At 31.3% G+C, this 14,242-nt stretch overlaps 1 protein-coding gene across 1 annotated transcript; it reads left to right on the plus strand.

The window, feature by feature from the left end:
• Positions 1-9,333: 9,333 nt before the first annotated feature.
• Positions 9,334-13,826, plus strand: LOC131613157 (amino acid transporter AVT1I-like). The gene is made up of 3 exons (XM_058884853.1): positions 9,334-9,505; positions 12,581-13,188; positions 13,305-13,826. The coding sequence occupies exons 1-3, from the start codon at positions 9,334-9,336 to the stop codon at positions 13,824-13,826; spliced, it is 1,302 nt and encodes a 433-aa protein (XP_058740836.1).
• Positions 13,827-14,242: the final 416 nt, after the last annotated feature.

A 14,242-nucleotide genomic window follows, 5' to 3' on the forward strand; every position in this document is an offset into this window, starting at 1 on the left:
CTCATGCATTTCTCTAGATTTGTTAGAATTGTAGAGAGATTATCTTGATCCCATGATGTATCATTTATACTTGATTCTTGCCTATTTTGTTTTTGGCCGGAAAATTGTATTTATTTATAAATTTGAGATCAATGTTGAAGGATTATCTTATGTTAACGATGAAAAGTGATTTCAAAAACTTATATATCCAATAAATTAATAAGATCTAACAACAAATAATTAAATTAAATAATTGTTATATATTGATAGTTTAAAATAGTTATGCAATATATATAATTTTATACCGAGTCTAACTCACCTTTTACTTTGGTTTAATTCATCAGACTATCAATCACTGAATTCAGATTTGCACAAAAATCCTAAGGATAAACACTAATAATTAATGATGTGAAATAGAGATAATAAAAGTTAGAGTTTAATAATGAAATGACCAATAAGATTTGTATAGAATATAAAAGCTTTTTTCAAATAAAACATCAAATATAAACTAGTAATATTTAAGTAATTTTTATAATTTCTTAACGGATACGGATATCCAAGGGCACGAGTAACATTAAATCTGTATCCATATCCATTAATAAATGAGTATTTAAATATTCATTTATTTTATTCATAAATATCTATTAAACTACCCGCCATGTATCTGTGACGGATTTTATCCACAGATATCCGCGAGTTTCTTGAATAAATCAATTACCTTTGAGCATTTGCTCGTAACGTATATACACCTTTGTCCATTCTCGTAGTTTATTAAAGTCCCTTGGTCCTTTGATCATGATACTCTCTACAAACCTAGTTCCTATAAGTAACCCTTAATTGAGTATCTATATCTTTAATAAGTAGTCGATGTTTTAGACTTAATCGAGTATCTATATCTTTAATTAATAGTCGATGTTTTAGACTCAAATTTTCTCCTTGTAGAATATTCCTATGTAATCCCTATGTGGCTCACACTAATTATGTCATATGGCTCCAAGAATCTCCACCAACTTTTCTTTCTTCCAAAAGGATATCAAATTGATCAAGAACTATTAGTAGAGCACGTTCCAAAATTTGGGTGATTCACGACCTTAAGTTTTCGAACCATGGTATTGCAAGGATCTTAAAGGTAAAAAGAAAATTTTAAACTTCACTAGTCCTTGAAGTTATAGGAAGGTGAAAATGATGTCCCTTCTCTTCACGTGGCACCACAAGAAAACAACATTTTAGTTTGCCCAAATTAGCGTCGACTTGGCCCTCGCTACAAGTAATTTAATTTCTATTGAATCTCTACATTTTATTTGTTAGAACATACAAATTAATTAAGAAGTTAAATGGAGAAAATGATCAATTGAAAAAGATAAATATTTTAAGAAATTGAGAGAGAGAGAGAGAGAGAGAGAGAGAGAGAGAGAGAGAGTAATTGAGGGTGAGTGATTAAATTGGCATTAACAATAATAGGAGTAGTGAGCCCCTTATATAGTACAAGCTACAAAATGATTGGAACTAATATAACAACCAAAACAGAAAATAGAAAAAACACATTAGCTTCAGTGTAACCGGTTACGGCATACAGCGTAACCGATTACGCTACTACAACTGCACTACAACTTCTATTTTACGGGTTCGTAACCGGTTACGGCAAATAGCATAACCGGTTATGCCAACTGAAGTGTATAAAAACAGCAGTTTTCAACACACCACCTCACTTCAGTTGGTCCAAGTCAAGCATGCTCAAACTCATCTTCAACCTCTTGAACACTTCATTTGTCACCCCCTTGGTCAACAAATCAGCCACTTGGTCTTCGCTTCGACAATATCCTAATCGTAACTTTCCATCGCTCACTAACTCCTTCAAATAATGAAACCGCATCTCTATATGCTTGCTCCTACCGTGTGCAATCGGATTCTTCGCAAGGTTAATAGCAGAAACATTATCAACAATGAGTGTAATAGCCTCACCCTCAATGCTACTAAGCTCCTTCAATAGATTCATAAGCCATATGGCTTGGCAAGCACACGACGACGTCGCAATATACTCGGCCTCACAATATGAGAGTGCTACCACCGGTTCCTTTTTTGAACACCAAGAGATTGGTGTCCTACCAAACATAAATATGTATCCAGCTGTCGACATTCTATCATCTTTATCACCACACCAATTGGAATCGGTGAAACCAAGTAAATCACACTTTCGGCTTGTATCCGATGCTAGAAAGAGAATTCCACAACCAATAGTTCCTTTAACATATCTAAGGATTCTCTTAATTGCTTCCATATGAGATACCTTTGGTCTCTCCATGAATCTACTCGCAATACTGACACTAAATTCCAAGCCCGGTCGCGTGTTGCACAAATATCGCAATGATCCAATCAATCTCAGATATTGAGTTGGATCAACATCTTGCTCATCCGCACTCTTGGACAGCTGTAGCCTTTCCTCACATGGTGTAATGGCAACATTACAATGCACCATTTCAAACCTCTTCAAGATCTCAAGTGCATACCTCCTTTGACGCATGAGCAGTACCATTTTTTATCTTTGGAACTCTATGCCAAGGAAGTATCTCATGATCCAAAGGTCCGTCATTTCAAACTCATTCATGATTTCCTTCTTGAACATTGAGATACTCTTCTCACAGCTGCCGGTAATCAAGAGATCGTCCACGTATAGGCAAAGGATTATCACACCATCATTAGCATTCGATCTCACATACACACCATGTTCGGACACACACCGCTTGAAACCAATATCAACAAGAAAGCCATCTATGCGTTTGTTCCAAGCTCTTGGAGCTTGTTTCAAACCATATAAAGCTTTATACTACTTGTAGTATCTCATCTCTTGATTCTTCACTATAAATCCCGGGGGCTGCCCAACATAGACCTCCTCATCAAGTGGACCATTCAAAAAGGGAGATTTGACGTCCATTTGATAAATTCTCCAATTGTTGTTATTCGCGATACCAACAACCAAACGGATGGTCTCAAGTCTAGCCACAGGTGCAAACGCCTCCTCAAAGTCTAATCCTTCATGTTGCAAAAACCCTTTCGCTACCAATCGATCCTTATACTTTATTATCTCGCCTTTCGGTTTTGCTTTTACTTTATAGACCCAACGCTCACCAATCGGCTTCTTACCCTACGGTAGATCAACCAACTCCTAAGTGTCATTCTTCTCAATTGATTCCAGCTACTCTTTCATTGCACAAATCCATTTTGGATCGAACCATAGTTCCTTCGGTAAGCTTTTACCGCTTAGCATGCTTCGAACCATATTCATAATTGAGCAATTTTTTCTCTCGGCAATACCATTTTGCTGTGGCATATAGGGTGGTACAACCTCAGGCACTATACCCTCATCATCACAATACTTCCCAAATGCAACCGAGGTATACTCACCCCCACCATCCGTTTTGAGAATCTTCAACTTATGACCATATTGCCTCTCCGCCATGGACTTAAACCTCTTGAATACGTCAAACACCTCATCCTTTCTCTTGATGATATAAGTCCACAACTTCCTACTAAAATCGTAAATGATCGTAACAAAGTATCTATTGCCACCGAATCTGCTTACTTGCATAGGCCCACAAACGTCTGAGTACATCACCTCAAGATGTGCTTTGGTCCTATGACCCGCATCCTTGCTAAAACTCCCTTTGTTTTGTTTTCCTTTCACATTCCTCACACAACTCAGCTGGAATATTAATGTGTGGCAACCTGGTAACCATTCCATCTTGTTGCAACGCTTTGAGATCACGAAAATTCAAGCGACCGAGACGATAGTGCCATAACCACTCCTCTCTACTTGCAGCTGTAGCTAAGTACCTATGCTCCAATACTTTCAGCTCAACTTTAAAAGTCCTATTGGAAGCGATAAGAGTGTTAAGGATCAACACACCACTAACATCGACAACTCACAAGATCTTATCTTCCAAACGTATGTTGTAACATTTCTCAAGTAATTGGCCAATATTCAAAAGATTACATTTAATACCTGGAATATATAGCACATCTTTGATCATAGAATGTCTACCATTCTTCTTTTCGATCAACACATTACCGACACCTTCGGCCATGAGAGTGGAATCGTCCGCAAACTTCACCTTATTTTTTGCCACTTGATTGATTTGCACAAACCAATCTTTTCTCCCCGTCATATGCGTTGAACAACCGGAGTCCAAATACCACTCCTCGCTGCCTTGGGTTCCATCTCGAACCGAAATCATCACATTTTGTTCTGAGCCCAAGTCTGTCCCATTTTCTGCACTACTGCAGCTGTTGTCCTGTAACTTGCAGCTACTGTCCAGCACCTCTGTTTTGCCTCCAAAATCCTCAGTAATTATCATTAAGAACGTGGCTTCATCATCCACCTCTTGCCTTGTAACCTTGGCTTCACCCCCTTTAGATTCCCACTGTTTAGCACCACACTTTGCTTGGAAATGCCCAAGTTTCCTACATTTCCAGCATTGTATTTTACTCATATCTCTCAGCTTTCCACCTTTTGCGTTGCTCCGATCACCATAACCATTGAATTTGCTACTCTCACCCCTTTGTCCCTTCGAATTTTGTGAATCTCCTCCACCAAAATTTTGAACGCCTTGTTTCCCTTTCAAAGGCCATTTTTCTTTGAACCTTTTACTCTTTTCATTGAAACGAGCTTGCAAAGCTATCTCTTCCTTTGCCTTATCTCTTCCTCTCTCGTCCATTCTTTGTTCATGTGCTTCTAAGTAACTTTAAAGCTCATCCTTGCTCAACAATGCAAGATCCTTTGACTCTTCAATAGCCACTACAATGTTGTTGAATCTTGACGTTAAAGAACGTAAAATTTTTGACACAACATTCTGCTCTAAAATAGTTTCTCCACACGACTTAATTTGATTCACCAAACGCGTAATGCGCGTCACATAATTGTTGATCGTTTTCTTCTCTTCCATTTGTGTTAACTCGAATTTCCTTTTATGAGTTTCTAACCTCACAACCGTCGCCTTCGCAGCCCCTAGCATATGCTTTCTCCATAATTAACCAAGCTTGCCTCGCAGACTCGCAATCACCGACCTTTTCGAAATTATCACCATCAACACAAGAGTGTATCAAGAAGAGAGCTTTGTAATATTTCTTCTTCTCTTCTTTGAAGGTGGCCTGATGTGCAGTTGTGGGTTCAGCCCCAAGTGGTGTGACACCATTGTTGACGATATCGAAAACTTCTTGATATCCAAACAATACTTTCATTTGTTTCAACCACTTATAATAATTCTTCGAATCAAGAATCGGTAGGTTTGTAGGGATTCGATCATTGGTACTCATTGTTGCAACTGAATCAAATCAGAACCAGTACTCTTGATGCCAAATATTAGAATATACAAATCAATTATGGTGTATCAATGGAGAAAACGATCAATTGAAGAAGATAAAGATTTAAGAAATTGAGAGAGAACAAGAGAGAGAGAGAGAGAGAGAGAGAGAGAGAGAGAGAGAGTAATTGATGGTGAGTGATCAAATTGGCATTAACAATAATAGGAGTAGTGAGCCCCTTATATAGTACAAGTTACAAAATGATTGGAACTAACATAACAACCAAAACAGAAAAATACATCAGCTTCGGTGTAACCGGTTACGACGTACAGCGTAACCGGTTACGCTACTACAACTGCGTTACTGCTTCTGTTTTATGGGTTCGTAACCGGTTATGGAAAACAGCGTAACCGTTTACGCCAACTGAATTGTCAAAAAACACCAGTTTTCAACATTACTCAACATTGTCAAATCTCTATAATTTGCATTACTATTGAATTTTTATAATCTATTCATTATTAGTGACCTTTAAGATGAATTTTATATTTGTTTCCTATGTTTTTAATTATATTTTTGTCTAATTATTTTATATTTTATCAGAATAAATGACTAGGACAAGCATAATTCGGAAGAAATATAATGCTAGGACATTTGTTCAGTCATCACCAGTTCGTAGTGCTAGACAAATGCAAGGTGCAACGCCATCTCCAGCTCTGACTACGTCGTTGGAACAAGTTGCATCATCGGCACATGCTACATTGACACCGTATAACTACTACAAAAACCACAATAATCTTGGACGTGAAATTCATATAACCTCGACTACAGAGGCGAGATAACGAATGGCGTCATGATAACTTGTCACTTAACCCCTCGATTTTTGAATAACCAAGGGGATAGTTGAAATGGTCATTGGTTCAATCCCCATCATTACCTTTTTTTATATATTTTTAAACCTAGCGCAACATACCTCTTAGTTTATGACCAAAACTAAGGTGAAAGAAAAAATCATTTAAAGAAAAACAAATTACATTGTTTACACATAACATTAATAAATGAGTTTGTACACAAACTACTTTGCTTACAAAGAATATTACATTGTTTACACCGAAAATTAAAGCAAAATTATAAAATAAATATTGGATCTGATTCAACGTCATAACTCTCAGTGATCATAAGATGTTGAATCTTTGAATCATTGAATCTTGGAGAAGATCAAATGTTGGGTTCAAGTATATTCTCAATGGCTTTTGCATGCATTTGTTTATGATATAAAACAAAAAAAAGGGTTAGATAAATAAAATAAGTATTCAGTTATATGATTATTTAAGAACACAAACCTTGAACCCAAATAATTTTTTTCCCTTGCAATCCATCATAGATAACTTTTACAAACTTCTTTAAGTTTCAAAATTCTCACTATCAAATGTTTCATTATGAGTTTTAATATTAAAAATGATTTTATAATTAATGTCTTTTAGGTTTCACATAGATTACTTATGTCAGTTTCTTGAATGTTGATACTCATTTAATTGATGTCAAATATTTTTTAAGGATGGTGAAGAAACTCAATAAATACGTTTATATTTCCTCTCCGTTATGACTCAAAATAGAGGTAAAAAATACAATAAAATCAAAGCACCACATACCTCTCAGTTTTTGTTAAAACCCGAGGGGAATTAACTTTTTTTAAATTAAACTACATTGTTTACACATGATAACAAAAAATATTGTTTACAATAAATCCTAATTTTAACAAATCTAATTGATCATCGTCACTATTATTCTTGGAGATTTCGACAAATCTGTGTTGTTATCCAGATTTTGATGTATACCTTTTGTCCACATTCTTTTCAAGTTTAATGGATTTTGTAAAGTCAAGTTTCTTCAACATTATATTTTGACGAAGACAACTATTATGTGCATATATCAAAGGATGAGAAAAAACAACATGAGCAAAATGGTTATGGATCAAGATTGCAACTTTATGAAGACTAGCATTGATCTTAATTTATTAAGTTACAAGCTTGCATCTATATTGATAAACTTAATGCTAAATTATTCTCCAAAAATCACTTTCATGCATTGTTCATTTGTGTTCAAATCACTTTCAAATATAACTTTTTTCATGTTTGAACCATGTTAAATCACTTTCAAATACAATCTATTAACTTAGATATATCGATAGATGTTACATTAGGTTGACTCAAATAATTAGACAAATTTTCAATTTTTCAAACATTCAGTTTTTGGTATATTATGGCATTTTGATCTGCCTAACAACAAAAAAACCGTCACAATTTATAACCTTTTGAAACAGTATTTTTAAATTTGATATTTGAATAATGTTTCGAACTTTTTAAGTCAAGTGACCATTGTAACTGGCTTAAGAAGTATTGCAAAGAATTTATAATTATGTTTTTTAGTGAACCATTGTTATTCTAAACTATTGCAAACCTTCATCAAAATGTCTCAAACTTTACCATATTTCAAGGAGGTGTTGTGCACTTATAAATATATAAAATTTCAAATTACAAATCACCTCTTCCACTGCACTTTAACATCATATTATTCACTTAAAATTTCAAACAAGTGTATGTGTTCTTAATATTCCATAAAGAAATTTTATGCATGTATGTTCATAACATTCAAGAAAATTCATATCATTCTCATAAACACTTGAGCATTATATTATCATTATAAATTACTTGTTTAGAAGTGAAGATCAATCCTAGTGATTGACATATATTCATTAACTTTATTTACTCAAATAATTTTCATATTTGGTTGTAATTCCTTGTTGTACATGAGTGTTGGAAACAAGAGAGAAGAAAGGAACGAATTATTTTCTTGTTCTACTTATTTGGTTTGTTCCTAGTTGTCCAAGATTATTGTAAGCAAAAGACTTGAACTTGAGAGGATTATTCTCATTTCAACTTGGTTGATCGTAAGAGGATTGTTCTTGGTGATTGTGTTATTTTAAAATTAAAAAAATAAAACAAGAAAATGCCTCGAGTTTATCAAATAACTGAGGTAATATATTACTTGTAAAAAAATGATGAATAATAAAAAATTAAAAGTAACATGTCTTGTTTCCATTTTAATTTTTTACCATTCACCATTATTTTTGTGCTTGAAATTTACAGCATATTTAAGAATAAATTTTGCAATGTTGTCAACCGAGAAAAACAATATTATTTTCTTTTATTGACAACATGGGAAAGTTATTTCAAAAATACAACATCAACTTCAACATCATTATGTGATATATATTGCAAGGGTAGAAAAATGTTTTATTGAAGATAGGAGAACAACATACAACAAACAAAATTGAAGATTCTTTTATGTCTTGCAAACCGTCCCAAAGAATGATGCATACGAATTTCGAGCGGCTACATATTAGTTAGGTTTAGGATACAAATTTATTAACGAGTGCTTTTATAGTAAAATCTAATTATCTAACCCCTTGGTTATTATAGAAACCAAAGGAATAGATTGTTTAATTTATAAATAAAAAATAAAATAAAAAGAAAGACACCATTTTTAAACAAATAAAAACATTAGTTGCATTTGTTGGGATTCAAAGCATGTCTTGAATTATTTTTCCTCTTGATTTTATTCTAAAATTGAGGGAAAAAGTGGTATTTATTTAAAAAATAATAATAAACCATGACACGTATAACACCCCATTTCTATCCGATAATTATAATCAAAATCATAGTTATAAAATTTTAACAAATAAATTGGATGTCACACTTCACATTAAATCATAAATCATAAAATAACCTACTATTTTAATTGAATAGATACATAACACTTATATTATATTTTATTGTAACGATTAGTTTAATCACACTAATAGTCACTATCAACTACTTTTCTTCTATCAACTACTTGTCATAAAAAATCCAATTATTAAAAGAAACATAAGAAAGATGTGCGAAAAGATTATTATTATTATATATTAACAAAAAAGAGAAACACTCTTCATAGTTTTGGAAAACTTACCCTAAAAAAAAAATCAAACCTTGGTTCCTGTCTCCCTTTAAAATATCAATGGAAGGTGAAGGTGTTGCTAGGAAGCAGAATGATGAGGATATCACTCTGAATATTCCTCTACTAACAGAACATGAAGAAAACCAAATTTCTGGGAGGGTTTCCAACAACAATGTCACCACCACTACATCTTTCCTTAAAACTTGTTTCAATTGCCTCAATGCTTTAACAGGTAACACTATTAACCTTAAAAATTAAATTTATTGTTGTTAGTTAGTTTGTAATTATTAAATTTGATTAACCCGAGGGGAGTTAACTTGTGTTGGACAAGTTCGTACAGAGATTTACTCGTATTAGTTGGTTCTAAAGTCAGATATCAAATTTTCAAAAACCAAAAATTTGATTAAAGACAAAAATAAAAACTATGTTGGTCCCTAAACAATAAAACTTGATATTAAAGCATTTGTTTATTTATGAGTTATGATAAATGTAATGATAATAAAAGTTCATTTTTGATTTTGCCACTCTTATGTGTTTGGCTTGAAATTAAGGTTTTCAAAACGATAGTTAAACATAAAAAAAAAAATGTATTAGTTTGTGTATAGATGCATTTTTTTCTTTAAAAATATGTAATATTTTTAATTCAAAATAGAAATATTTTTTATTTAATTAATATGTTATAAACTTAACTCATAAATATAAAGATCCAGAATAATCTTTCTATTTGAAAAAAAAAGGTAAATTAAATCAACAAATAAAGTAAAATGTGACTATAATTATTTAGGAATGTCGAACACTATTTTCTTTGAAAACTACTTATGTTTAATTGCTTTTTTATCAAGTAGTTAAGTGGTTAAAATTTAATCTTTAAACATGAATAAATATAATATTATAATATTGTGGGTTCGAATTTACGCTCTTATCTCATATATTCTTGTATAGCTATCAAGTAAGCTTTAACCAAACATATCTATATTTTTACAAGACAATATTATCTTATAAATTATTAAATTAATTTTTACTTGTAGTAAAGGTAAAAAGTTTTAGACCATAGATGATTTTTTACTTTTTTTTTCACTTTTCACATTTTTCTTATTTTACAACATTTCACCATTAACTATGTCGTATTTTCCCATCTTTTCACCTCTCATTATCAAAAGTAAATGGGGTAGTTAGATGATATATTTTCAAACGTGCATACCGACATTTTTTTATTTTTATTTTTTGAATAAATAAATGGGCCCGTACCAGAAGAATTTTCAAACCTACATACTACATAATGAACAAGCAAGACTGTATCATATATCACCTGAAAAATATATCATATACCAAAGCAAGACTATAATTATTGTGGTCAATAATATATATATATATATATATATATATATATATATATATATATATATATATATATATATATATATATATATATATATATATATATATATATATATATATATATATATATAAAAAGGAGGGATATTCTTACCCCAAGAGTAATTATAGAAGAGTTACTACAAATTTTAACCATTGATTTTTATTAATTTAACGGCTTTAATATATCATTTAAACTATTTAATTTAATTATTTTTAAAAATATTTTTTAATGTAAAAAACTAATTAAAGTCATTAAATTAATGAAAATCAATGTAGAAGAGTTCTAGTTGAACATTTGTTTCATGTCCAATCACAAATGTCGATAAATAACTGCACCAAAAATAATTCTCAAACGGCTTTGGGTGTCTCCGTCCTGCCATCATTTCCATATTAAAGTCATATTTTAAAAAGTGAATTGTCCATTTTTTTCATACACATTATTTATCATTGAAACTCTAACAATTAGTAACATAGTGTAGAAAAAAAAAACTAAAATAATCATGAAAAATTATGTATATTATAAATATTTTAAATAATAAAATTACAAACAAAATATCAATGTACTAACCAAATAATTAATATTGATATATTTTAAAAATATTCAAAATCAGAGAACTCCGAAACATCTAATTTCAAACTTAGCATATTTACATTTTTAATAACTCCTTATAAAAAAAATTAAATCAATACAATCATTGAATTGTCTAATATTATTAGGATGATTATATATAAGAAAATTCAGACAAATTAAACGTTGATTGTTATATATTCTAGTAGTACACATTATACATTGAAATGAATTGATATAATTAAATATCAAATAATTTTTTAAATTCTATTAATTTATTTAATAATAAAATTTTATGGAAATACACCGACAGTGTAAAACAATTTTATACTATCACAGAAATTATAAGCGTTAATTTTTATAGATGTTTGACTTTTTTTTTAAATCAAATATAAAATATTTCTTTTTAAAGATTGTGATGCATTGACCGTATAAAATATTTTATATTGACAGTAAAGTACCTTTAACTCCTAATAATAACTCTCAATTCAACCATGAAAGAAAGTGGTTTTTCTTTTTTTCAATAACTCTACTTTTGTTTCAGTTAAAAAAATGTCAGAAAAACATAATTGCCATTCACCCTTAAATGTACCTTTACTTTATCCTAGTGGAAGTTAGGAGATTCCATAGATGATGAGGAGAATGTCATTTGCTCTCTTCATCCAAAAAAAAATGCAATTGCAATTGTTACTCTATAATCATTAAACATACGCAATTGCACTTGTTACTCTATAATCTTTAACATATTCTCATTTAGTGCTTTGTTTTCTATTGTTGTCAAGTGTTGGTTGCTCTATAGGGTTGAGCCTGCTATTGCTATTCCCTTACTAAGGTTGATTTGGTGGATTTTTCTGATATGTGATTCTTATTTTATGGTTCAGGATGTTTTTTTTTCTCATGATCAGTTTCTTTTTTCGCGATGTTGCTTAGTTTTGAGAATTTCTAAGCGGATAAAATATTGTGACTCTGTTTAATATTCTAAATTTTATTCAAAATATTCTCAAAAATCAAATTATTAGACTGTTGCATCGATGACTTTTCATTTGAGACATTCGGTATTTAGTTCATTTTAGAAATATATTTTCTATAGACTTTAATTTTATGACTAAATTGATGTAGATATTTAAGACGGTTAGTGCGACAGTTTTCTAAACCATCATGGACTAAGCTGACGATACTAAATTTTAATACAGTTGCAAACCGTCACAACTAAAAGTTAACGATGGTACAAATTGCCCCAACAACTATAAACAATGCAGAAGGTTTTTTTTTCATGCATTAATTCAAATCCATATAAATGAATAAAAAGAATGTAAAATTTAACTATTATTTTGATAGTTCTATATGACTTTGATTTTGCAGGAATTGGAATACTATCAGTTCCATATGCTTTAGCCTCTGGAGGGTGGCTAAGTTTAGCACTTTTGTTTTCTATTGCTGCAATAGCATTCTACACTGGTTTATTAATGAAAAGTTGTATGGAAAAACATTCCAACATTAAAACTTATTCTGATATAGGTGAATTTGCATTTGGAAAAACAGGAAGATTATTAGTATCAATATCAATGTATACAGAACTATACTTGGTTTCAACAGGGTTCTTGATTTTAGAAGGAGATAATTTGAGTAAATTATTTCCTATTGAAGAGTTTCAAGTGGCTGGTATATCAATTGGTGCAAAGAAATTCTTTGTGATATTTGTTGCACTAATTATTTTGCCAACGGTTTGGTTGGATAATTTAAGTTTGCTTTCTTATGTATCTGCAAGTGGTGTTTTTGCTACAGTTATAATTATTTTGTCAATAACTTGGACTGCAACATTTGATGGAGTTGGTTTTCACAAAAAGGGTGATATTGTGAATTGGAATGGGATTCCAACAGCTGTTAGCTTGTATGCTTTTTGCTATTGTGCACATCCAGTTTTTCCTACTCTCTACTATTCCATGAGCAAGAAACATCATTTTTCTAATGTACATGTTTTTTCATTATTTTTTTAATTTGGATTTTATGAACTTTAAAGTTTAGTTGGTTGTGGCTTTAAAAATATTATATTAATGCTTTAATGTGTTTCCTTTTTCTACTGCAGGTACTTATTGTATGCTTTGTATTAACAACAATTGGTTATGCATCAATGGCTATAATTGGTTACCTAATGTTTGGTTCAAAAGTTGAATCACAAGTAACAATCAATTTGCCACTAAACAAAATAAGTTCAAGAATTGCAATATACACAACTTTGGTGAATCCAATATCAAAGTTTGCTTTGATGGCAACACCAATTACAAATGCTTTGAAAGATTTACTTCCAAGGACATACAAGAATAATAAAGTGACCAATATTTTTGTGAGCACCTTCCTTGTAATTAGCAATATTATTCTTGCATTGAGTATTCCTTTCTTTGGGTCTCTCATGTCATTGGTTGGAGCACTTTTAAGTGTCACTGCTTCTGTTTTGCTTCCTTGTTTGTGTTACTTGAAGATTTCTGGCACTTATAGGAAATTTGGATTTGAAACAGTAACAATAGTGGTGGTAATATTAATTGCTATAGCGATGGGAATATTTGGGACATGTATGTCTGTTATTGAAATAGTACAAAATTTGCAATAGATACCTCTCCTAATAAAAAAAATTGGAATTTTAATATGTTTCTTTCTAGAGAGAACTTATTCAAGATTAAAGTGATTGTCGATCCTATTCTCAATGCATGTCCTTTATGAGGCAATTTTATGAGGCAAATTTTCTAAATCGGGTTCCTATTTGTTTGTTACTTGTGATTAGGACAATACAATTTGTTATTTAATTTTTAGATGGTATAGGTGCAGATAATCCTTTATAAAGATTCTAGTCATCTCTTTGAGAGTTTTTTTTTCTTTAGTAAGTTTTTTTAAATGAAGCTTATATTGAAAGAAAGAAGATTGTTACAAAAACGATAAGGGGGACATAAACCGAAACCCTGTCAAGATGATACGAACCTAAAGAATGGCAAGCCAAGCCGATTCTTTACAAAATCTACACGAATATTT

The sequence above is a fragment of the Vicia villosa genome, linkage group LG6, assembly GCF_029867415.1.
Source record: "Vicia villosa cultivar HV-30 ecotype Madison, WI linkage group LG6, Vvil1.0, whole genome shotgun sequence".
Taxonomy (NCBI): Eukaryota; Viridiplantae; Streptophyta; class Magnoliopsida; order Fabales; family Fabaceae; genus Vicia; species Vicia villosa.

Coding starts and splice junctions, on each gene's coding strand:
- LOC131613157 (XM_058884853.1), top strand. CDS start 9,334: ATGGAAGGTGAAGGTGTTGCTAGGAAGCAGAATGATGAGGATATCACT. Junction 9,506..12,580: donor TTGCCTCAATGCTTTAACAG/GTAACACTATTA, acceptor TTGATTTTGCAG/GAATTGGAATACTATCAGTT. Junction 13,189..13,304: donor AGAAACATCATTTTTCTAAT/GTACATGTTTTT, acceptor TTTCTACTGCAG/GTACTTATTGTATGCTTTGT.